At 42.9% G+C, this 26133-nt stretch overlaps 1 protein-coding gene across 2 annotated transcripts in view; it reads left to right on the top strand.

Annotated features, from left to right (window-relative positions):
- The window catches only part of DCP2 (decapping mRNA 2), a 76308-nt gene that overhangs the window by 3702 nt on the left and 46473 nt on the right, over positions 1-26133 (top strand). For both annotated transcript variants that reach the window (XM_056537460.1, XM_056537459.1), the window contains exons 2-4: positions 7518-7669; positions 8928-9055; positions 9932-10030. In XM_056537460.1, coding sequence (XP_056393435.1) covers positions 7518-7669; positions 8928-9055; positions 9932-10030 — 379 coding nt within the window. The remainder of the gene's footprint in view (positions 1-7517; positions 7670-8927; positions 9056-9931; positions 10031-26133) is intronic.

Below are 26133 nucleotides of genomic sequence, written 5' to 3'. Positions count from 1 at the left end.
TGTCCAGGTCTATTAAAATATTATATTAATTATTCCATACGGTAAACAGTGTAAATGTAAAAAAAAAGTCCAAAATTGTTGATTTTTGGTCCCTTCACATCTCAGAAAAAAATTATAAAAAGTAATCACAAAAAATCAGAAGTCAGAATAGAGCAATTTTGAACATAGTAATTATATTAAAGAAGTTTGAAGTAGTGCAATAATAGTAAAGCGTGTAAAGATGGGTATCATTTAAATGGGCACTGTCAGATACAAAAACTTTTGATATGTTGTAATGCATGCTAAACCAATAGGTTTTGCAATTGCTTTCATTAGAAATTTTTTTGTATTTCATACTGAAAAAAAATGTCTTCTTGGACACATACTAGTCCTGCTGTGTCCATGCATCATCACCTATGTCATGGACACACTTCCTTGATTGACAGCTGTGGGCGCAGGAAAAATCCTCCCACTGTCAGCTTGTGTCCCGCTACTGTCAGTGAGGACAAGCTGGGAGTTGTAGTTTTGCTAATGCAAGGGGAGATGTGAGCAGACAGTATACTGAGGGAGGGGGCGGAGACCTGCACAGTGAGGCCACGCCTCCTCTCTTTAAGAGGAATTCAGACTAGTGAGCTAAATTAAGTGTAATAAAAATAAATAAATAAAGCTGCTAGACACATAAAAATTAGACGTACATGGTCGGGATTAGTAATATATTTAAAAAATATATTTTTTTGTTGGATCTGACGGGTACACTTTAAGTTGTATTGACCCACAGAATACCGAGAACATGTCAGTTTTACCATAAAGAGTAAAAACTGTGGGTTTCTTATCAATCATAAATTTTTTTTTTTTTTTTTAGTTGCACAGTAGATTTTACAGTGAAATAAAAAGATGTCATTACAAAGTACAATTGGTCGTGCAAGGAAAAAAAAAAACTCATGGGCCTGTGGATGGACTGTGTAGTTTAAGAGTTTAAGAGTTACGGCTCTTAGAAAGTGAGGAGGAAAAAAACTAAAACGCAAAAATGAAAATTTCCTGTGTGCTCAAGGCCGACATGGACTGTGTCCCTCCATTATCCATTGAGGTGGTAAGAAAAGTCGGAGGAGCTTTCAAGGGGAGTTATGAGAACTACATATTTTCCATGCTTCAGCTGCTTTCGGCTTTCCTGACCACCTCCGGTTGCCACAAACAGGCTGGTAGTTGCTGCAAAAAGCCAAACGAGGGGCTGGGCCAACCTTCTAAGTGTATCATTATTAGTGATTCGACTCCTGGGACCCCCCCACCAATGGCAGCTCCTTCCTTTGTTCTTTCCATAACTCCTATAGACTTCAGTGGAGCGGCTGATTCTCCTTTGAATTCTGTTGGAATAGAGGCTAGTCCAGTGGTTTCCAAACGGTGTGTCTCTAACTGTTGCAAATGTACAACTCTGCTGTGTGAGCATGCTTGGAGTTGTAGTTTTACTACAGCTGAAGACACATTGGCTGGCATTTATCATTATAGGTGTAAGTGAAGCATTTATCATTGTAGGTGTAAGTGAAGCATTTATCATTGTAGGTGTAAGTGAAGCATTTATCATTGTAGGTGTAAGTGAAGCATTTTTCTACACTTTTTTTTGTGTGCTGGTAATGTGTAGGAGAACCCGATTTTAGTAAATGGTCAAAGAGCATTTGATACATTTTGTGCAGGTCACATTTTCTGAAATTTCACTCTTCACATACACCAAAAAGCTAAGCTAAGTCTGGGCTGGTGTAGTTTTAGAGATTTTTCAGTGGCTTTACAAAAAGGCGCAGTTCATAAAACCCATCCATATCATATTGCCAAAATCAGTGGATTGCAACTCAAAATCAGCAGAAATGTGTAAACCAAAAGGCACAAATAAACCCTGCTTGTGCCTTTTATGCGCCTTTTTGTAGACAAAAAATACAGTCTAAAGACAATGATAAAGGTCAACCATTGTTTTGGAAAAATTGGGCTAAGTTACAGGAACCTTGCTTCTCCACCTGTGAAGCATAAATCCTCACAAGATGCCATAAATGTATATAATAGGAACACTTGTTAACCCCTTAATGTCTGCCCGCTCTTAGGACAGCGGGTATTGCGGGCCTACAGATGTCACAATGGTTTTGTAAGGACCTGCCATTTCTGCTGTAGGACCTGAAGCTGCCACTAACAGCATCCTCCTGAGTAAGGCAGAGATATAAAAAACCTCAGACCTCAGTTTGACCCTTTGATTCCTGACTGCGAAATGACCATTTAGTTCAACGTAAATATTTAAATAAAATAACCGTCTGGAAAAATGTAGCTAGGTAATGGGATTAAATCTAGTGTTTTTATCCATTTCTGTTATGATTGTAAGCAGTCTTTTCATTATTCTGTCTGGGATGCGGTAGATTTATTAAAACCTGTGTAGAGCAAGGGTGGAGTAGTCGCCTATAGTAACCAATTAGATTGCATCTTTCATTTTAAAAAATGCTTCTGAAAAATAGAAGAAGCAATCTGATTGGTTATGGGCAACTGCACAGTTTTTGATAAATCTCCCCAAAATAACGTATTTTTCAGGTTATACCACTCACCAGCCTAAATGATGGTCATTTTTCCAAGGCTTCTGTGGGGCCAGAGTCCCGCCGCCCAATTCCCTCCTCATCTTTCATATTTACCTGTCCTGGGGTGCGCTCTTGCAGGCATTTGGCGGGGTCCTGCACTGTTGGGACAGCGCAGGACGCTGCCGATACCAGAGCCTGCAGGAGTGCGCCCTAGGACAGGTAAATATGAAAGCCGGGGAGGGAATCGGGTGGTGGCGGCGGGACTCTGGCCCCACAGAAGTAGCTGCAGTTACATGATTTAAAGCGGCCGCTTTAAATCATTGAACCGCAGTGGCTTCTGCGGGGCCAGAAAGAGTTTATCGGCATATAACATTCAGATAGACTTTAACCTCTTCAGGACATAGGGCGTATGGATACGCCCTGCATCCCGAGTACTTAAGGACCGAGGGCGTATCCATACGCCCGTGGGAATTCCGGCCCCCACCGCTAGCCGGTTGGGGACCGAAGCCGGATGCCTGCTGAAATCGTTCAGCAGGCATCGCGGCATATCGCCCAGGGGGGTCATTATGCCCCCCCATGTCGGCGATCGCCGCAGATCGCTGGACAATTCAGTATAGCGATCTGCGGCGATATCGGGTCTCCAGTGACCCGATGACCCGGAATTACTGGCTGTTCGGGGCCGTCTCTGACGGCCCCGAACAGCCAGAGCCTGCAGGGGTGAGGTGGCACTGGTGCCACCTCACGATCGCCCTGATTCGTCGGCCGGATTACCGGCCGACCAATCAGGGCGCCTGCTGCGGGTGTCACTCCCGCACCCGCTCCGCCCCTCTTCTGGAGGATGTGAGCGGGTGCGGGACGTGCACCCCGGGTGCTGGGGACCCCGATCCCCGGCGCCCCTGTTGGGATCGGGGCCCCAGGAGCAGCTGCGGCGGCGGGACTGACCTGCAGCGTCTGGATCGTTGGAGGTGAGTGACAGCCTCCTGCTGTTGCTTAGCAACAGCTCCCAGCATGCAAAAAGGGCATGCTGGGAGCTGTAGTTATGCAACAGCAGGAGGCAGACCACCACAACTCCCAGCATTCCCTTATGGGCATGCTGGGACTTATGGTTTTGCAACAGCTGGAGGCACATTATTTCTATGGAAAAGTGTACCTTCAGCTGTTGTATAACTACAACTCCCAGCTTGCACAAACAGCTAAAGTGCATGCTGGGAGTTGTAGTGGTGCATCTGCTGGTTGCATAACTACAACTCCCAGCATGCCCGTTGGCTGTCGGTGACTGCTGAGAGTTGTAGTTTTGCAACAGCTGAAGGCACACTGGTTGTGAAACAGTTTTTTTTTACCTAACTCAGTGTTTCACGACCGGTGTGCCTCCAGCTGTTGCAAACTAAAACTCTCAGCAGTCACCGTACACCATGCACCGTACATGCTGGGAGTTGTAGTTTTGCAACAGCTGGAGGCACACTGGTTGTGAAACACTGAGTTAGGTCACAAACTCAGTGATACATAACCAGTGTGCCTACAGTTGTTGTAAAACTGCAACTCTCAGCAGTCACCGACAGCCAACGGGCATGCTGGGAGTTGTAGTTATGCAACAGCTGGATGTCCCCCCCCAATGTGAACGTACAGGGTACACTCACATGGGCGGAGGATTACAGTAAGTATCTGGCTGCAAATTTGAGCTGCCGCAAACTTTCTGCTGCAGCTCAAATTGCCAGCGAGAAACTACTGTGAACCCCCGCCCGTGCGACTGTACCCTAAAAACACTACACTAACACAAAAAATAAAATAAAAAGTAAAAAACACTACATATACACATACCCCTACACAGCCCCCCTCCCCTCCCCAATAAAAATGAAAAACGTCTGGTACGCCACTGTTTCCAGAACGGAGCCTCCAGCTGTTGCAAAACAACTCCCAGTATTGTCGGACAGCCGTTGACTGTCCAGGCATGCTGGGAGTTTTGCAACAGCTGGAGGCACCCTGTTTGGGAATCACTGGCGTAGAATACCCTATGTCCACCCCTATGCAATCCCTAATTTAGGCCTCAAATGCGCATGGCGCTCTCACTTTGGAGCCCTGTCGTATTTCAAGGCAACAGTTTAGGGTCACATATGGGGTATCGCCGTACTCGGGAGAAATTGTGTTACAAATTTTGGGGGGTATTTTCTGCTTTTACCCTTTTTAAAAATGTAAAATTTTTGGGAAAACAAGCATTTTAGGTAAAAAAAAAATTTTTTTTTTTACATATGCAAAAGTCGTGAAACACCTGTGGGGTATAAAGGTTCACTTAACCCCTTGTTACGTTCCCCGAGGGGTCTAGTTTCCAAAATGGTATGCCATGTGGTTTTTTTTTTTGCTGTCCTGGCACCATAGGGGCTTCCTAAATGCGGCATGCCCCCAGAGCAAAATTTGCGTTCAAAAAGCCAAATGTGACTCCTTCTCTTCCGAGACCTGTAGTGCGCCAGCAGAGCACTTTTCACCCCCATATGGGGTGTCTTCTGAATCGGGAGTAATTGGGCTTCAAATTTTTAGGGGTATTTTCTGCTATTACCCTTTTTAAAAATAAAATTTTTTTGGGAAAACAAGCATTTTAGGTAAAATTTTTTTTTTTTTTTTTTACATTTGCAAAAGTCGTGAAACACCTGTGGGGTATTAAGGTTCACTTTATCCCATGTTACATTCCCCGAGGGGTCTAGTTTCCAAAATGGTATGCCATGTGTTTTTTTTTTTTGCTGTTCTGGCACCATAAGGGCTTCCTAAAGGTAACATGCCCCCCAAAAACCATTTCAGAAAAACGTACTCTCCAAAATCCCCTTGTCGCTCCTTCCCTTCTGAGCCCTCTACTGCGCCCGCCGAACACTTTACATAGACATATGAGGTATGTGCTTACTCGAGAGAAATTGGGCTACAAATACAAGTAAAAATTTTGTCCTTTTACCCCTTGTAAAAATAAAAAAATTGGGTCTACAAGAACATGTGAGTGTAAAAAATGAAGATTGTGAATTTTCTCCTTCACTTTGCTGCTATTCGTGTGAAACACCTAAAGGATTAAAACGCTGACTGAATGTCATTTTGAATACTTTGGGGGTGTAGTTTTTATAATGGGGTCATTTATGGGGTATTTCTAATATGAAGACCCTTCAAATCCACTTCAAACTTGAACTGGTCCCTGAAAAATACTGAGTTTGAAAATTTTGTGAAAAATCGGAAAATTGCTGCTGACCGTTGAAGCCCTCTGGTGTCTTCCAAAAGTAAAAACTCATAAATTTTATGATGCAAACATAAAGTAGACATATTGTATATGTGAACAAAAAAAAAATGTATTCGTAATATCCATTTTCCTTACAAGCAGAGAGCTTCAAAGTAAGAAAAATGCTAAATTTTCACATTTTTCATCAAATTTACGGATTTTTCACCAAGAAAGGATGCAAGTATCGACAAAAATTTACCACTATGTTAAAGTAGAATATGTGACAAAAAAACAATCTCGGAATCAGAATGATAACTAAAAGCATTCCAGAGTTATTAATGTTTAAAGTGACAGTGGTCAGATGTGCAAAAAACGCTCCGGTCCTTAAGGCCAAAATGGGCTCCGTCCTGAACTGGTTAAGCTAAAGATTTTAGCTTAAAAAATGCGTGTTATATGCCGATAAATACGGTATCTAATATTTCAGTTCTCTCACATGGCTTGCCCCCAACTTTTCCATACCCCACAGGTTTTCTAGTACAAATCTGTGAAAAGTTGCAATTCTTGAAATGGATATCACCAAGAAACAACTAAAGCCATCTACAGTACTGTACTTAAAGGGGTATTCCGGTTTTTAATCAACTGGTGCCAGAAAGTTAAACAGGTTTTTAAATTACTTCTATTAAAAAATCTTAATCATTCTAGTACTTATTAGCTATTGAATACTACAAAGGAAATTCTTTTCTTTTTTTGGAACACAGAGCACTCTGCCGAATCATGAGCAAAGTGCTCTCTGCTGACATCTCTGTCCATTTTAGGAACTGTCCAGAGAAGGAGAAAATCTCCATAGCAAATATGCTGCTCTGGACAGTTCCTAAAATGTCAGCAGAGATCACTGTGCTTGTTCCAAAAAGAAAATAATTTTCTTTGTAGTATTCAACAGCTAATAAGTACTAGACGGTAGGGATCGACCGATTATCGATTTGGGCGATATTATTGGCCGATATTCACGATTTTGGACATTATCAGTATCGGCAATTACCTTGTCGATATGCCGATAATGCCCCGCCTCCCCGGCCAGAGACCACCGCCACCACTGCCCCATTGCCTCCCCCATCCCCGGTTTTATAATTACCTTTTCCTGGGGTCCGCGCTAATTCTGGCACCTGCGGCGTCCTGCGCTATTGCTGTGCGCTTCGCAGCGCAATGACGAGTGACGTCCTCAACGCGACATCACCGTCAGTGCGCACAGTGACAGCTCAGGATGCCGCTGTAGCCAGAAGTAGCGCGGACCCCGAGAACAGGTAAGTATAAATCAGGGGATGGTGGAGGCAATGTGACAGCGGCGGTGGTGGACTGGTTGGACTAGGGAGGACCCCAGGACAGGCAGGGGGAGAGAAGCGGGCGGCGGTGGTGGTCTCTAGCCCCGCAAAAGCCGCTGCAGTTCATTGATTTAAAGCGCCCGCTTTAAATCATTGATCTGCAGCTGCTTCTGGGGGTGGGGGGGGTGGGGCTGGTGGTGTTGTGCAGTGGGGTGGTGGAAAATAGCTGATAACTTATACCGATATTCCGGTATAAGTTATCGGCTTTCGGCCTGAAAGGTCAGAGTATCGGCCCTGAAAAGTCGATATCTGTCGATCCCTACTAGAAAGATTAAGATTTTTAATAGAAATAATTTACAAATCTGTTTAACTTTCTGGCACCAGTTGACTAAAAAAAAAAAGTTTTCCACCGGAGTGCCCCTTTATATATTGGTTAGAAATGTTCTTTGCTCTTTTATACTAATAATCTGTTTGTTTTGACAGCCGATTTATCTTACACATTCCCAGTGAGGAAAGAGACAACGCCATCAGAGTATGCTTCCAGATTGAACTGGCCCACTGGTTTTACTTGGACTTCTGCATGCAGAACTTTCCAGGCCTGCCTCAGTGTGGGATAAGAGACTTTGCTAAAGCAGATATCCTTTTCATTGTATACTCAATGTGGTCACTTGTGTTAAAGTTGTAGGATAATGTTCTAGTAGTGATGTGATACATGCATTCCTTTAGGCTGCGTTTACACTGGGTTTTATCCATCCTGTTGCTGATTTACACCAGCATCCTGTCAAAAAGGTATGTCTTAAATCAATGGGCCCATTCAATTTAAAGGGGTTGTCCTGAATTTGAAAAGCAATGATTTATCTTTTTTATTATATATACATTTTTATTTTTTATAGTCGAAGAAACAGCACTATTCCTGGATAACCCCTATGAATAATGGCCTGAATGTAGTCAATTATCAACTCAATTTAAAGGAGATGTCTGGTACGGACTATTCTTATTCCATCTTGCCCGGCCTGCAAAAAAAAAAGAGAAAATAAACTTTCACTTACCTTCCCATGTTCCCCCAGAGCTCCGCAACAGCTGATCGGTCGTCTGGTGATAGGCTGAAGCGCCGTGTGACATCCCGGGCTAAAGGAAGTAGGAAGCTGACAGACCGGGCGACCAATCAGCTGTTGCTGAGCTCCGGGGGAAGGTAAGTGAAAGTTTTTCTCTTTTTTTGCAGCCCAGGCCGGATGGAATAAGAATAGTCCATTCCGGACATCTCCTTTAAGCCATTTTGCTTGGGCATGTACATTTATTTATTGAGATCGAAAATCAGGGTTTGCTTGGCTTTTGAGTCCCACAAAACAAACACTTATTTGCGGGAAATGGCAGGAACTTATCCCTGGTAGGCTACAATTGGACCATTAAACTAAATGAGCTGTGGTATACGTCAGAATAAGTTTTCTAAAGGTTGACCAGCCTTACTCTGGGAGATGTACCTAGAACGTCTTCTACTTCTTGTGTCATGTTTTTAAATCACTGAAGATAGTAAAGAAAAAAACACCACAAAGTCTGAATGTAGCTTTCTAAATAAAAATTGAATTCAAAGTAGTGCAAAAATGGGCAGGATTGCAAGTGCTGGAGCCAGCCCTACGGAATTACTCTTCATTCTAACTTATATAGGGGTTCGGGAGTAAGGACCCTATCTCTATGACATTCATATTCCCCAAACAGGATATATGGATAGGGTTTGTCTTCATAAGATATGCTTTTTATGACTATACTTGTTAATGACTTGTCTTCATACATGATCTAGTGCTACTAGATACTATGCTTCTTGTGGCAGACAGAATACTTCATGCTTGTAGTATACACCGAAGTATATGTGGTTTTCCTTTACAACCTTTGCACTTTTCCAGCATTGCCCGTTTTTACTTCCCAATGGTGAAGATGTACAAAGGGTCTTGGATGAGTGGAAGGAATATAAGATGGGAGTACCCACCTATGGTGCCATTATTCTGGATGAGACACTTGAAAATGTAAGTTATTATTGCAAGATGTAAACGAATTTCAGGCCTTAGGACCTAATAGAAGTATAGCGAATTGTAAGTCTTATCCCTCCTGTATGGTAGAACTATGTGTCCTTCCATATTAGCCCAGAGCAAGCTGATGTGTGCAAGTACAGTACATGATTAGAGAGCCACATTCCCATTCTAGAAAAATATCTGCATGGAATGTAATGCATATTACAGCTTTTGATATTCTAGAGAAATTCTGTATTTTTGGCATGGATTTTGCAATTGAGGATTTAGGCCCAGATTTATCAAACTGTGTGAGAGTAGAACTGGAGTGATTTTCCCACAACAACCAATCACAGCTCAGCTTTCACTTTAACACAGCTCATTAGCTGAGCTGTGATTGGCTGCTGTGGAAACATTTCTACAGTTTTCTCTCACACAGTTTGATAAATCTGGGCCTTAGAAATTTTGGTAGTGTGTAACATATCCAAACTATTTGGCCTTATAATTAAACTTTATAACAGTGTTTTTCAACCAGTGTGCCTCCAGTGGTAGCAAAACCTCAACTCTCAGGCTGTCAGGTCATGCTGGGAGTTGTAAATTTACAACAGCTGGAGGCACACTGGTTGGAAAACGCTGCTATATAATATGAGCAGTAAACAGTGTAGACACCTAAGGCCTTGATATATTTATAGATGGATAGGGATAGAGAGATAGATGAGGGATTGAGAGATAGATGGGGAGAGAGAGACACACACACACACACACACACACACACATTCTGTATAGTCACAGCACAACTCCAGAGGTCAGGTGTTCAAGCAAGGCTAAAAAGTCATTGGACTGGATAATAATAAATAAGCTTATGTACTATTTTATTTATATACTTTGTTTCAGGTGCTACTTGTTCAAGGTTATTTAGCAAAGTCTGGCTGGGGTTTCCCAAAAGGGAAAGTGAATAAAGAAGAAGCTCCTCACGACTGTGCTGCAAGAGAGGTGAAGGCAATATTCATCCTAATTTGCTTTAGGCTACTTTCACATTATAGTAATATGGATGCTTTTTCTGTGAGCCACTGAAAATACTACTGATCCACACCAACATTACTGACCATAGAAAATACTCAAGCATCCTAAAATTATTAATCTTTATAAATAACAAAATGTTGTATAAGAACAACTGAAATACATATAATGATGAGGTACAGCAGGATACACAGGCAGAAAAAAGCAGGAGGTGAGGGGTGGAGTAAAATAATCACATGTTTATACAAATATAACATGGGGGTCCTCATTTAATATTGCAAACCCGACATGTTTTTTCGGGTTGTGCGCCAGATTCTGTCGCATTGTGGCAGTTTCTGTCTCATTGGGCCAGAAATTGTCTGCGCCAGATTTTGCGCCAGAATTGAAAAAGCCCGACTAACTCTCCATTTTGCTAAGAAAACCCGAAAAACGGGCGTGGTATCCGGGAAAAGGGGGCATGGTATCCGAAAAGGGGCGTGTTCCGACATTTTGACAAAAACTCGACATATTTACTAAGGTTTCCACATAAAATGTGGTGGATTTGAGCTGAGGAAAACCCTACAGATCAGATCATGTGTTAAAAAAGCAAAGTGTAGGAAAAGTGCAAAATGTAGGGAAACCTTAGTAAATACTGTGGAAAATAAATTGTAGGGAATTAAAACCCACAAAGAAACCTACACTCCACTCTTAGTAAATAAGGGGCGGGGTGTATGTAACAAAGGGTATCAGGTGAAGCTTCCACATTAAAGTGCACACTGATAGTAGAGAGATACCACCAGTGGTTACTGTGCTAGTGCACTCAAAGATACCGTATTTATCGGGGTATACCACGCACCGACCTATAACACGCACCCTCATTTTACCAAGGATATTTGGGTAAAAAAAGTTTTTTACCCAAATATCCATGGTAAAATGAGGGTGCGTGTGTGCGCGTGTATACCCCGATACACCCCCAGGAAAGGCAGGGGGAGAGAGGCCGTCGCTGCCCGTTTCTCTCCCCCTGCCTTTCCTGGGGTCTAGAGCCCTGCTGCCGGCCCTTCTCTCCCGCTGGCTATCTGCGCCGCTGCCCGTTCTCTCCCCCTGACTATCGGTGCCGGCGCACCATTGACGGCGCCGATAGCCAGGGAGAGAGAAGCGGCACCGACAGCCAGGGGGAGAGAAGGGGCAGCGGCACCCATTGCCGGCGCCGCTGCCCCGTTGCCTCCCCCCATCCCCGGTGGCATAATTACCTGTTGCCGGGGTTGGGTCCGCACTGCTGCAGGGCTCCGGTGTGCGTCCCCTGCGTCGTTGCTATGCGCTGCGCGGCGCATGACGTCAGGTAATTATGCCACTGGGGATGGGGGGAGGCAATGGGTGCCGCTGCCCCTTCTCTCCCCCTGGCTGTCGCCGCCGCTTCTCTCCCCCTGGCTATCGGCGCCGGCAATGGGGCGCCGGCACCGATAGTCAGGGGGACAGAACGGGCAACGGTGCCGATAGCCAGGGGGAGAGAAGGGCCGGCAGCAGGGCTCTAGACCCCAGGAAAGGCAGGGGGAGAGAAGCGGGCAGCGACGGCCTCTCTCCCCCTCCCTTTCCTGGAGGTGTATCTGCGTATAACACGCACATAGACTTTAGGCTAAAAATTTTAGCCTAAAAAGTGCGTGTTATACGCCGATAAATACGGTAAATCATATGAATTTCAATGGGAGGGACAATGGCTACTCCCACAGATGGCAATAGTATAACAAGGCTAAAACGTTGTAGGAAGATCAGCATAGATAACAAGACACCTGAACATATACTATTGCCATCTGTGGGAGTAGCCATTGTCCCTTCCACAGAAATTCATATGAATCATATGATTTATCTTTGTGTGCACTAGCACAGTAACCACTGGTGGTATATCTCAACCATCAGTGTGGAAGCTTCACCTGATACCCTTTGTTATATTTGTATAAACATGTGATTATTTTACTCCAACCCTCACCACCTGTTTTTTTTTCTGCCTGTGTATCCTGCTGTACCTAATCATTATATGTCTTTTACTTGTTTTTATACAACCTTTTGTTATTAATAAAAATGAATATTTTTCGGATACTTGAGTATTTTCTATGGTCAGTAGTGTTGGTGTGGATATATCTATATGGACCATATAATCAGGGCTCTTTGTTGGTTAATTATCATCCTACTGATCTATGCTGTCAGTTCGGCTGACTTGTGGTAGTGTCCTTATTATGTACATGTGAATAAGTCTTCATTCTTATTAGCTTTGTCCAGCTGGGTGTAAAGATAAATGTTATAGAAATATTACATAATTTGTTTTATCTTTTCCCTGGTAGTAATGTTGATTCGTTAATTAAAAAAGAAAAAAATAGAGGTTAAAATCCCCTTCTCTTCCATTTACCATGAGTATTTTTTTCCCTGTCCCTACTACGTAATGCCTCAGCAGGAAGGAAGACCCTGAGAGGACTTGTGCTCTTTGGGTTTTCATTCTCCTTATACCGACTCTCCCTAAGGAGTTATGTGTAGCTCTTATTTCCTTGGTGGTTGCATGATACCCGGGTAGCACTCGGTGGGTCTCCTGGAATGTCATGCAGCTCGCTTCAGTGGTTGGAAGCACGCTTCTGTGTGGCCTCTAGGATTGGTGTGCAAGGTTTCTGGCCTTTGCATGGTGCGCTCTAGTGATGGAGCAACACTTTTGGTTTTCGGAGCGTGTTAGGTGATCCGTTGTAAAATTTTGAGGGCATGTGTCATGGTTCTGGAGGACGCCCAAGACGTCTGCCTTACTTCTGGTAATAGATCTAGAACATGAAGCACAAATTCACCATGTGGTTTGTTTGTCCTGAGGATATTTTCTTGCCACCGAGACTTGCCTGTCTTGTCCTGTTAAAGAGTACTCAAATATCCCTGATTCTGTGAGTACCTGGCAACATTATCCATGCGCATTAGGGTTTATTCATCAAAGGCGGGCAAGAATTGTGTTCCTCAGATTCTATGATAGAATCAGGTGAGACTTCCAATGCCTTTATTTCTAATTTAACCCCTTAAGCACCCAGCCAATTTTCAGTGTAGGACCCGGCCATTTTTTGCACAACTGACCACTGTCACTTTAAGTGTTAATAACTCTGGGATGCTTTTAGCTTTCATTCTGAGATAGTTTTTTCGTGACATATTCTACTTTGTTAGTGGTAAAATTTTGTCGATACTTGCATCATTTCTTGGTGAAAAATTTTATGAAAAAATTGAAAATTATGCTTTTTTTTTTTTACTTTGAAGCTCTCTGCTTATAAGGAAAATTAATATTGCAAATAAATTAGTTTCACAGGAATAGCAGCAAATTTAAGGAGATAATTCAAAATCTTCATTTTTTACACTGGCATGTCCTTGTAGACCAAATTTTAGAATTTTTACAGGGGGTAAAAGGAGAGAAATCTTCCTAAAATGTGTAACCCAATTTCTCTTGAGTAAGGAAATACCTCATGTGTATGTCAAGTGTTCAGCGGGTGCACTAGAGGGCTCAGAAGGGAAGGAGCGACAGTGGGATTTTGGAGAGTGAGTTTTTCTGAAATGGTTTTTGGGGGGCATGTCACATTTAAGAAGCCCCTATGGTGCTAGAACAGGATAAAAAAAAAAAAAAAACACATGGCATACTACACCCCTCAAGGAACGTAACAAGGGGTACAGTGAGCCTTAACACCCCACAGGTGTTTGACGACTTTTCGTTAAATTTGGATGTGTAAATGAAAATAAAAATTTTCACTAAAATGCTGGTTTTTCCCCAAATTTTACATTTTTACTAGGGGTAATAGGAGAAAATGACCCCAAAATTTGTAACCCCATCTCTTCTGAGTATGGAAATACCTCATGTGTGGACGTCAAGTGCACTGTGGGTGCTCTACAATGCTCAGAAGAGGAGGAGCGTCATTGAGCTTTTGGAGAGAGAATTTGTTTAGAGTGGAAGTCAGGGGCCATGTGCATTTACAAAGCCCCCCGTGATGCCAGAACAGTGAACCCCCCCCCCCCCCCAACATGTGACCCTATTTTGGAAACTACACCCCTCACAGAATTTAATAAGGGGTGCAGTGAGTATTTACACCCCACTGGCGTTTGACAGATTGTGAGAACAGTGGGCTGTGCAAATGAAAAATTACATTTACATTTTCACGGTCCATTGTTCTGGCACTATGGGGGTTTTGTAAACACACATGGCCTTCAATTCCGGACAAATTTTCTCTTCAAAAGCCCAATGGCGCTCCTCCTTCTCTTCTGAGCATTGTAGTTCGCCCGCAGAGCACTTTACATCCACATATGGGGTATGTTCTTACTCAGGGGAAATGGGGTTACAAATTTTGGTGGGCTTTTTTCCTATTTTCCCTTGTGAAAATGAAAAATTTAGGGTAACACCAGCATTTTTGTGATTTATTTTTTTTTCTTCCATCCAACTTTGAGGAATTTTAATTAAAACACATGTGGGATGTTAAGGCTCACTATACCCCTTGCTACATTCCTTGAGGGGTGTAGTTACCAAAATGGGGTCACGTGGGTATTTTTCTTTTTTTGCGTTTGTCAGAACCGCTGTAAAATCAGCCACCCCCTGTGCAAATCACCAATTTAGGCCTCAAATGTAAATAGTGCACTCTCACTCCTGAGCCTTGTTGTGTGTCCGCAGAGCATTGTACACCCACATATGGGGTATTTCCGTACTCAGGAGAAATTGCGTTACAAATTTTGGGGTCTTTTTTTTTCCTTTTAACGCTTGTGAAAATAAAAAGTATGGGGCAACACCAGCATGTTAGTGTCAACTAGTGTACACTAACAGGCTGGTGTAGCCCACAACTTTTCCTTTTCATAAGGGGTAAAAGGAGAAAAAGTCCCTGTCAGGTCCAAGGCCTGATTTATTAAAATCCTATATGTGTATTATAATTATAACTGTGTGACGTTTTATCTAAGGGTTAATTTGGTGACTTGCTGGGACTAGTAGTGGATACCCAGAGGTCTGGCGGCTTTAACCCTTGCACCATCACACTCTCTCTAGCGGCGTAGCTGAACCGATGGGGTGTGATCGTGACAGTCCCCCAAAATTTGTAGTGCAATTTCTCCTGAGTACGGAAATACCCCATATGTGGCACGAAACTGTTTCCTTGAAATACGACAGGGCTCTGAAGTGAGAGAGCGCCATGCGCATTTGAGGACTAAATTGGGGATTGCATAGGGGTGGACATAGGGGTATCATAGGGGTATTCTACGCCAGTGATTCCCAAAGTGGGTTCCTCCAGCTGTTGCTAAACTCCCAGCATGCCTGGACAGTCGGTGGCTGTCCGGAAATGCTGGGAGTTGTTTTGAAACAGCTGGAAGCTCCGTTTTGGAAACACTGCCATACAATACGTTTTTCATTTTTATTGGGGGGGGGGGGGGGGAACGACAGTGTAAGGGGCTGTATATGTAGTGTTTTACCCTTTATGTGGTAGTTTTTTTAGGGTACATTCGCACTGGCGGGTTACGGCAAGTTTCCCGCTAGGAGTTTGCGCTGCAGCTAAAAATTTGCCGCAGCTCAAACTTCAAGCAGGAAACTTCCTGTAAACTCGCCCGTGCGAATGTACCCTGTACATTCACATGGAGGGGCAAACCTCCAGCTGTTTCAAAACTACAACTCCCAGCATGTACTGATCGCCGAAGGGCATGCTGGGAGATGTAGTTATGCAGCAGCTGGAGGTACACAACTACAACTCTCAGCATGTTGAGACAGTTGTTTGGTGTTCGGGCATGCTGGGATTTGCAGTTTTGCAACATCTGGAGTGCTACAGTTAAGAGATCACTGTATAGTGGTCTCAAACTGTAGCCCTCCAGATGTTGCTAGGCAACTCACCGGCTTCTATAGGATCCAGGGAGCCAGCCGCATGACATCGCTGCCCGCCGATCTCCGCAGGCGAGCAGCGCCCCCCAGCCTCCGCCGATGGGTAAGTGGACTTCGGCACCGGTCCCTGTTGGTTTCCCCGTTCTGCCCTGCCTATTGTGAGTGGGCAGAACGGGGAAACCGAAAGTTAACCCCCCGAGCCCCCGATCTGCCATTGGTCATCGCGTCTATACGACCAATAGCAGGGATGGGAGGGGTGGCACCCCTGCCACTTCACTTCTATCCCTTCAGGGGGATCGTGGGTGTCTTGGACAACCCTGATCCCCCTTATTTTCTGGGTCACCATAGTCCCGTATGACGTGGGATCGGTGCAAATCGCCGGTGTGAATTCACCAGCGATTTACGGCGATCGCCGACATGGGGGGCGTCTAATGATTGCCCTGGGCATTTGAGCGGGGTGCCTGCTGATCGATATCAGCAGTCACCCCAGTCCAGTCCCCGCCCGGCGCGTGGCGGGGAACGAAATTTCCACGGACATACAGGTACGTCCTGGGTCCTTAAGTACCAGGGTGTCAGGACGTACCCGTACACCCTGGGTCCTTAACAGGTTAAAAGAAGGTGCTGCTCTGGTAATAGAGGAGATTAGAAAGTATGCCCTTTTGTGCTGCTGCTGATACTGAATCTCTGATTTAAGCTGTAAAAGTTAGTGTAGTTCATAACTAGTTATGTTCAGAACTAGTGTAGTTCCTAGCGTCTGTACCTGTGTATGACGGTGGTCTCGCAATTCTTTTCTGATATTCGCCACAATTTATTTTTACCAGCATACAAACTTTCTCAGGTCTCATGTTTTCCCAGGTTGCAAAGCGGCCGAGACAAGACATCACCAGTTAGGTGTTCAGAGAGAGCCTGTCCTGCTTCAAAAGGTGGAGCAACCGCTGGGTGCGAGAGAGACCATTCTGCAACTAATTTTATTTTTGCAACAGCTGTAGGCACCCTGGTTAGAAAACACTGGTCTTTTGAATGGAATGTAGCTCTTTTGTGTTTCAATAGGTGGGGTGGCTGATGTGCAGGAGGGAGCAAAGTGACCTCACACTTACAAACTAGGAACTGTGGGATTTGTAGTTTGAGAGAATGAACTCCAACAGGAAATAGCCATTTCACAAAAAGAGAGCCTCAGCATTATGGTAATTTCACAACACAGCCATTTAGCCCCAGGACAAGCACGGATTCTTCCTAAGCATGTCCATTACTGTCTGGCAGGTACGTACTAAAATCACCTTTAATAACCCCTTAAGGACCAAGCCCATTTTAACCTTAACCCCTTAAGGACTTGGGACGTATGACTACGTCCGAAGTCCGGTCCCTGTCTATAACGTGGGGTCCCGGCGGGGATAGTGGGATGGTCCCAGCACCTATTCACAGCCGTTCGGCCACGCGCTATTTACCCTTCTGATGCAGCGCTCAAAGCTGAGCGCCGCATCGAAAGTGAAAGTAAATACTTCCCGGCTGCTCAGTCAGGCTGATCGGGGTCGTCGGGATAAAATCGCGATGCCCCGATCAGCTTCCCGGAGAGAAGGTGGTCCCTACCTTCTTCCGTCGGCGTCCCGGCTCTGATTGATTGCTCCATGCCTGAGTTACAGGCTGGAGAAATCAACCGCAGATTACACAGCTTGTTGCCATGCAACGGCAAGGCAACAATCTGTGTATGCAATCAGCCATTGTGAGCTCATGGGTCCCTACAGGAGCTATGAGTTCACAAAAAAAAAGTGTAAAAAAATAAAAATAAAAGTTAACCCTTTCAGATATTCCCTTCTGAATTAAAAGTTTAAATCACCCGGCATTTCCTAGTAAGAAAATAAAACAGTGTAAATAGAAATAAACATGTGGTATCACCGCGTGGGGAATTGTCCAAATTATAAAAATATACCGCTTTTAAAACCGCACGTTCAATGGCGTTCGCGCAAAAAAATTCAAAAGTCCAAAATAGCGCATTTTTTAAAAAAAGTGATCAAAAAGTCTGATCAGAACAAAAATGGTACCGCTAAAAACTTCAGATCCCGGCGCAAAAAGTGAGCCCACATAGCGCCCTGAACACAGAAAAATAAAAAAGTTTTATAGGGCTCAGAAAATGACAATTTTAACCCCTTAAGGACCAAGGACGTACCGGTACGTCCTTGGTCCTGCTCTCCTGATATAACGCAGGGTTACACAGTAACCCCGCGTCATATCACGGCGGGCCTGGCGTCATAGTGAAGCCGGGACCCGCATCTAATAGCGCGCAGCGCCGATCGCTATTAACCCTTTAGCCACGCGCTCAGAGCTGAGCCGCGTGGCTAAAAGCGAAAGTGAAAGTTGCCGGCTAGCTCAGTCGGGCTGTTCGGGATAGCCGCAGCTAATCGCGGCATCCCGAACAGCTGACAGGACAGCGGGAGGGCCCCTACCTGCCTCCTCGCTGTCCGATCGCCAAATGACTGCTCAGTGCCTGAGATCCAGGCATGAGCAGTCATGCGGCAGAATCGTCGATCACTGGTTTCTTATGAGAAACCAGTGATCAATGATGAAGATCAGTGTGTGCAGTGTTATAGGTCCAAATGGGAGCTATAACACTGCAAAAAAAAAGTGAAAAAAAAAGTTAATAAAGATCATTTAACTCCTCCCCTATTAAAAGTTTGAATCACCCCCCTTTTCCAATAAAAAAAAAAAAAACAGTGTAAATAAAAATAAAAACAAACATATATGGTATCACCGCGTGCAGAAATGTCCGAATTATAAAAATATATCATTAATTAAACCGCTCGGTCAATGGCGTGCGCGCCAGATAATTCCAAAGTCCAAAATAGTGCATTTTCGGTCACTTTTTATATCATTTAAAAATTAATAAGAAGTGATCAATAAGTCCTATCAATGCAAAAATGGTACCGTACTTCAGATCACGGCGCAAAAAATGAGCCCTCATATCGCCCCATACACGGAAAAATAAAAAAGTTATAGGGGCCAGAAGATGACAATTTTAAACGTATTAATTTTCCTGCATGTAGTTATGATTTTTTCCAGAAGTCCGACAAAATCAAACCTATATAATTAGGGTATCATTTTAATCGTATGGACCTACAGAATAAAGATAAGGTGTCATTTTTACCGAAAAATGTACTACGTAGAAACGGAAGCCCCCAAAATTACAAAACGGCGTTTTTTTTTCAATTTTGTCGCACAATGATTTTTTTTTTCCGTTTCACCGTAGATTTTTGGGCAAAATTACTGACGTCATTACAAAGTAGAATTGGTGGCGCAAAAAATAAGCCATCATATGGATTTTTAGGTGCAAAATTGAAAGAGTTATGATTTTTTAAAGGCAAGGAAGAAAAAACGAAAATGCAAAAACTGAAAAACCCCCGGTCCTTAAGGGGTTAAACGTTTACATTTTCCTGCATGTATTTATGATTTTTTTCTGAAGGAATACAAAATCAAACCTATACAATTAGGGTATCATTTTAACCATATGGACCTACAGAATAAAGATAAGGTGTCATTTTTACTGAAAAATGCACTGCGTAGAAACGGAAGCCCCCAAAATTTACAAAATGGCATTTTTTTTTCTTCAAGTTTGTCGCACAATGAATTTTTTTTCCGTTTCGCCGTGGATTTTTCAGTAAAATGACTGTCACTGTAAAGTAGAATTGGTGGTGCAAAAAATAAGCCGTAATACAGATTTTTAGGTGCCAAATTGAAAGAGTTATGATTTTTTTAAATGCAAGGAGGAAAAACAAAAATGCAAAAAACGTGAAATCGCTCAGTCCTTAACCCCTTAAGGACCGGGTGTTTTTCCGTTTTTCCATTTTAGTTTTTTCCTCCTTGCCTTTAAAAAATCATAACTCTTTCAATTTTGCACCTAAAAATCCATAGGATGGCTTATTTTTTGCGCCACCAATTCTACTTTGTAATGACATCAGTCATTTTGCCCAAAAATATACGGTGAAACGGAAAAAAAATCATTGTGCGACAAAATTGAAAAAAAATGCTGTTTTGTAACTTTTGGGGGCTTCCGTTTCTAGGTTGTACATTTTTCGGTAAAAATGACACCTTATCTTTATTCTGTAGGTCCATTCGATTAAAATGATACCCTACTTATATAGGTTTGATTTTGTCGGACTTCTGGAAAAAATCATAACTACATGCAGGAAAATTAATACGTTTAAAATTGTCATCTTCTGACCCCTATATTTTATTTTTCCGTGTATGGGGCGGTATGAGGGCTAATTTTTTGCGCCGTGATCTGAAGTTTTTAACGGTACCATTTTTGCATTGATAGGACTTATTGATCGCTTTTTATTAATTTTTAAATGATATAAAAAGTGACCAAAAATGCACTATTTTGGACTTTGGAATTATCTGGCGCGCACGCCATTGACCGAGCGGTTTAATTAATGATATATTTTTATAATTCGGACATTTCTGCACGCGGTGATACCATATATGTTTATTTTTATTTACACTGTGTTTTTTTTTTTTTTTATTGGAAAAGGGGGGTGATTCAAACTTTTAATAGGGGAGGAGTTAAATGATCTTTATTAACTTTTTTTTTCACTTTTTTTTTGCAGTGTTATAGCTCCCATAGGGACCTATAACACTGCACACACTGATCTTCTATGCCGATCACTGGTTTCTCATAAGAAACCAGTGATCAACGATTCTGCCGCATGACTGCTCATGCCTGGATCTCAGGCACTGAGCAGTCATTCGGCGATCGGACAGCGAGGAGGCAGGTAGGGGCCCTCCCGCTGTCCTGTCAGCTGTTCGGGATGCCGCGATTAGCTGCGGCTATCCCGAACAGCCCGACTGAGCTAGCCGGCAACTTTCACTTTCGCTTTTAGCCACGCGGCTCAGCTCTGAGCGCGCGGCTAAAGGGTTAATAGCGCGCGGCGCCGCGATCGGCACTGCGCGCTATTAGAGGCGGGTCCCGGCTTCACTATGACGCCGGGCCCGCCGTGATATGACGCGGGGTTACTGTGTAACCCCGCGTTATATCAGGAGAGCAGGACCAAGGACGTACCGGTACGTCCTTTGGTCCTTAAGGGGTTAAGGACCAGAGCGTTTTTTGCACATCTGACCACTGTCACTTTAAGCAATAATAACTCTGGGATGCTATTACTTATGAATCTGATTCTGAGATTTTTTTTCATGACATATTCTACTTTAACATAGTGGTAAAATTTTCACTGATACATCATTTCTTCGTGAAAAAATCCAAAATTTCAAGAAAAATTAGAACATTTTGCATTTTTCTAACCTTTAAGCTCTCTGCTTGTAAGGAAAATAGACATACCAAATACATTATATATTTATTCACATATACAATATGTCTACTTTATGTTTGCATCATAAAGTTGACATTTTTTTTATTGGAAGACATCAGAGGGCTTCAGCAGCAATATTCCACAAAATTTTCAAAATCGGAATTTTTCAGGTACCAGTTCAGTTTTGAAGTGGATTTGAGGGGTCTCCATATTTGAAATACCCCACAAATGACCCCATTGTAAAAACTGCACCTCCAAAGTATTCAAAATGACATTCAGTAAGTGTGTTTAAGGGGTATTGCAGGAAAAAACTTTTTTTTTCTTTTTTATATATCAACTGGCTCCAGATTTGTAAATTACTTCTATTAAAAAATCTTAATCCTTTAAATAATTATCAGCTGCTGAAGTTGAGTTGTTTTCTGTCTGGCAGCAGTGCTCTCTGCTGACATCTCTGCTTGTCTCGGGAACTGCACAGAAGAGGTTTGCTATGGGGATTTGCTTCTAAACTGGGTGGTTCCCGAGACACGTGTCATCAGAGAGCGCTTAGACAGAAAAGAACAACTCTACTTCATCAGCTCATAAGTACTGAAAGGATTAAGATTTTTTAATAGAAGTAATTTACAAATCTGGTTAACTTTCTGGAGCCAGTTGAGATAGATATAGATATAGATATATAGATATATATATATATATATATATATATATATATATATATATATATATAATATAAAAAAGTTTTTTTCCTGGATAACCCCTTTAACCCTTTAGGTGTTTCACAGGAATAGCAGCAAAGTGAAGGAGAAAATTCTAAATCTTCATTTTTTACACTTTCATGTTCTCGTAGACCCAGTTTTTGAATTTTTACTAGGGGTAAAAGGAGAGAAATCCCCCCCCCCCCAAAATTTGTAACCCAATGTAGATGTAAAGTGCTCTGTGGATGCACTACAAGGCTCAGAAGTGAAAGAGCGACAATGGGATTTTGGAGAGTGAGTTTTTCTGAAATGGTTTTTGGGTTCATATCACATTTAGAAAGCCCTTATGGTGCCAGAACAGAAAAAACAAAAAAACACATGGCATACTATTTTGAATACTGCACCCCTCAAGGAACGTAACAAGCAGTATAGTGAGCCTTAATACCCCACAGGTGTTTGAAGACTTTTTGTTTAAGTTGGATGTGTTAATTAACTTTTTTTTTTCACTAAAATGCTGGTTTTCCCCCAAATTTTACATTTTTACAAGGGGTAATAGGAGAAAATGCCCCCCAAAATTTGTAACCCATCTCTTCTAAGTATGAAAATACCCCATGTGTGGACGTCAAGTGCACTGTGGGTGCTCTACAATGCTCAGAAGTAGAGATGAGCGAACTTACAGTAAATTCGATTCGTCACAAGCTTTCAGGTGCTCCGGTGGGCTGTAAAAGGGTGATACAGTCCTAGGAGACTCTTTCCTAGGAATGTATCCACCTTTTCCAGCCCACCAGAGCACCTGAAGGCTGAACTAATTTACGCAGGATAAGTCATCAACTGCCGAGCCAAGAAGTTCGTAATGAATCAAATTTACTGTAAGTTCGCTCATCTCTACTCAGAAGAGAAGGAGTCACATTTGGTTTTGGAAAGCAAATTTTGCCGAAATGGTTTTTGGGGGGCATGTCCCATTTAGGAAGCCCCTATGGTGCCAGAACAGCAAAAAAAAAAAAACACATGGCATACTATTTTGGAAACTACACTCCTCAAGGAACGTAACAAGCAGTACAGTGAGCCTTTACAATTCACAGGTGTTTGATAAATGTTCATTAAAGTGGAATGTAAAAAGGAATATTTTGATTTTTTTACACTAAAATTTTTTCATTTTCACAAGTGGTAATAGGAGAAAATGTCACAGTAAATTTGTGAATACATTTCTTTGGAGTAGGGACATACCTCATATTAGGATGTAAACTGCTCTGCGGGTGCACACCAGGTCTCAGAAGAGCAGGAGTGCAGTTAAGGGCCTTGAGCATTTACATAGATGCCTATTTTTAAATTTTATTTTTAACATTTTCAAATTATTATTTTTTTTTTTACACACACTTTTTATGTCACCATAGGGGACTATCTATAGCAATCATTTGATTGCTAATACTGTTCAGTGCTATGCATAGGGCATAGCTCTGATCAGTATTATCGGCTATCTTCTGCTTTGGTTTTTTCGATCTCAGACTAGAGCAGGAGATGCCGGGAGACGGACAGAGGCAGGTGAGGGGACCACCATCCGCCATTACAGATGATCGGATCGCCCGCATCTATTTTAACATGCACATTACCGCAGATGCCGTGATCTGTACTGATCACGGCATCTGAGGGGTTAATGGCGGACATTACCGGCGGGTCCCTGTCGTGTATGACGCAAGCACTGCTCCGTTGTTTGCGGTCATACACAGGACGTAAATGTACGTCCTGGTGCGCGAAGTACCGCCAAACCAGGACGTACATTTACATCCGTGGTCGTTTAATTGGTTAAGAAGCCCCTATGGTGCCAGAACAGCAAAAAAATAAATAATTTGGAAACTACTCTTTTGGAAACTACACCCCTCAAGGAACGTAGCAAGGGGGGGGGGGGGGGGGGGTACAGTGAGCCTTAAAACCCCACAGGTGTCTGACTACTTTTCGTTAAATTAGGATGTGTAAATAAAAAAAAATAATTTCACTAAAATGCTGGTGTTACCCCAAATTTTTCATTTTCACAACAGGTAATAGGAGAAAAAAACCTCCTAAAATTTGTAACCCCCTTTCTTCTGAGTATGGAAATACCCCATATGTGGACATCAAGTGCTCTGTGGGTGAACTACACTGCTCAGAAGAGAAGGAGCGCCATTGAGCTTTTAGAGAGAGAATTTGTTTGGAATGGAAGTTAGGGGCCGTGTGCGTTTACAAAAGCCCCCATGGTGCCAGAACAGTGGAACCCCCCACATGTGACCCTACTTCGGAAATTACACCCCTCACAGAATTTAATAAGGGGTGCAGTGAGCATTTACACCCCACTGGCATTTAACAGATCTTTGGAACAGTGGGCTGTGCAAATAAAAAATTATATTTGCCATAGACCACTGTATAAAAAAATCTGTCAGACACCTGTGGGGGTGTAAATGCTCACTGCTCCCCTTATTACATTACATGAGGGGTGTAGTTTTCTAAATGGTCACATTTGGGGGGGTCTACTGTTCTGGCATCATGGGGGCTTTGTAAACGCACATGGCCTTCAATTCCAGACACATTCTCTCTCCAAAGCCAAATGGCGCTCCTTCTCTTCTGAGCATTGTAGTTCGCCCGCAGAGCACTTTACTTCTACACATGGGGTATTTATATACTCAGAAGAAATGGTGTTACAAATTTTGGGGAGCTTTTATCCTATTACCCCTTGTGAAAATGAAAAATTTGGGATAACACCAGTATTTTAGTGAAAAAATAAAACAATTTCATATTCATGTCCAACTTTAACGAAAATTCTTCAACACCTGTGGGGTTTTAAGGCTCACTATACCCCTTGTTACGTTCAGTGAGGGATGTAGTTACCAAAATGGGGTCACATGTGGATGTTTATCTTTCTTATTTTTTTCCCCGTTTGTCAGAACTGCTGTAATGATCAGCCACCCCTGTGCAAATCACCTCAAATGTAGATGGCGCTCTCACTCCTGAGCCTTGTTGTGCGCCCGCAGAGCATTTTACGTCCACATATTGGGTATTTCCGTATTTAGGAGAAATTGCGTTACAAATATTTTTTTTTCTTTTACTAACACCATATGTGGCCCTAAACTGTTGCCTTGGAATACGACAGGGCTACGAAGTGAGAGCGCCATGCGCATTTGATGCCTATATTAAGGATTTGCATAGGGATGGACCCGGATGCAAGAATTAAACTTGCTTCCGATACCAAAATTACCCTACGGCAGTGTTTCCCAAACAGGGTGGCTCCAGCTGTTTCAAAACTCATAGCATGCCTGGACAGTCATTGGCTGGCCGGTAATACTAGGAGTTGTTGTTTTGCAATAGTTGGAAGCTCTATTTTGGAAACAGTGCTGTACCAGACGTTTTTAATTTTTATTTGGGGGGGCTAGGGTATGTATATATTTAGTGTTCTACTTTTTATTTTGTGTTATTGTAGTGTAGTATTTTTAGGGTACAATTACACAGACGGGGGTTTGCAGCGAGCTTCCCGCTGGGAGTTTGAGCTGCAGCGGAAAATTTGCCACAGCTCAAACTTGCTGCGATAAACTCACAGAAAACCCTGCCCGTGTGAATGTTCCCTGTGCATTCACTTGTGGGGGGGACGCGCAAACATCCAGCTGTCGCAAAACTACAACTCCCAGTATGCCCTTTGGCTGTCCGTGCATGCTGGGGGTTGTAGTTATGCAACAGCTGGAGGAACACTGGTTACAAAACATTGAGAGTTTGTTACTTAAAAGTGTTTCGCAAACAGTGTGCCTCCAGATGTTGTAAAACTCCCAGCATGTACTGTCAGTGCATGCTGGGATTTGTAGTCTGCAACAGCTGGAGGCACACTTGTTACGAAACACTGAGTTGGGTAACAGACAATGTTTCCTAACCAGTGTGCCTCCATTTATTACAAAACTATAACTCTCAGCATGCCCAGACAACCGAAGGGCATTTTGGGAGTTGCAGTTATGCAGCAACTGGAGGATAACAGTTTGGAGACCACTTTATAGTGGTGTCCAAACTGTAACCCTCCAGATGTTGTAAAATTTCAACTCCAAGCATGCCCAGACTGCCCAAGCATGTTGGGAATTGTAGTTCGGCAACATCTGAAGGGTCAGTTGTTGCCGAACTACAACTCCCAGCATGCCTGGACAGTCTCGGCATGCTTTATGCTTTGAATTGTAGTTTTGCAACATCTGGAGGGCTACAGTTTGGACACGACTGTATAGTAGTCTCCAAACTGTAGCACTCCAGATGTTG

Source organism: Hyla sarda, chromosome 1 (assembly GCF_029499605.1).
Source record: "Hyla sarda isolate aHylSar1 chromosome 1, aHylSar1.hap1, whole genome shotgun sequence".
Lineage (NCBI taxonomy): Eukaryota > Metazoa > Chordata > Amphibia > Anura > Hylidae > Hyla > Hyla sarda.
The sequence above is the reverse complement of the archived record's forward strand: the minus strand, read 5'-3'. Positions and strand labels throughout refer to the sequence as shown.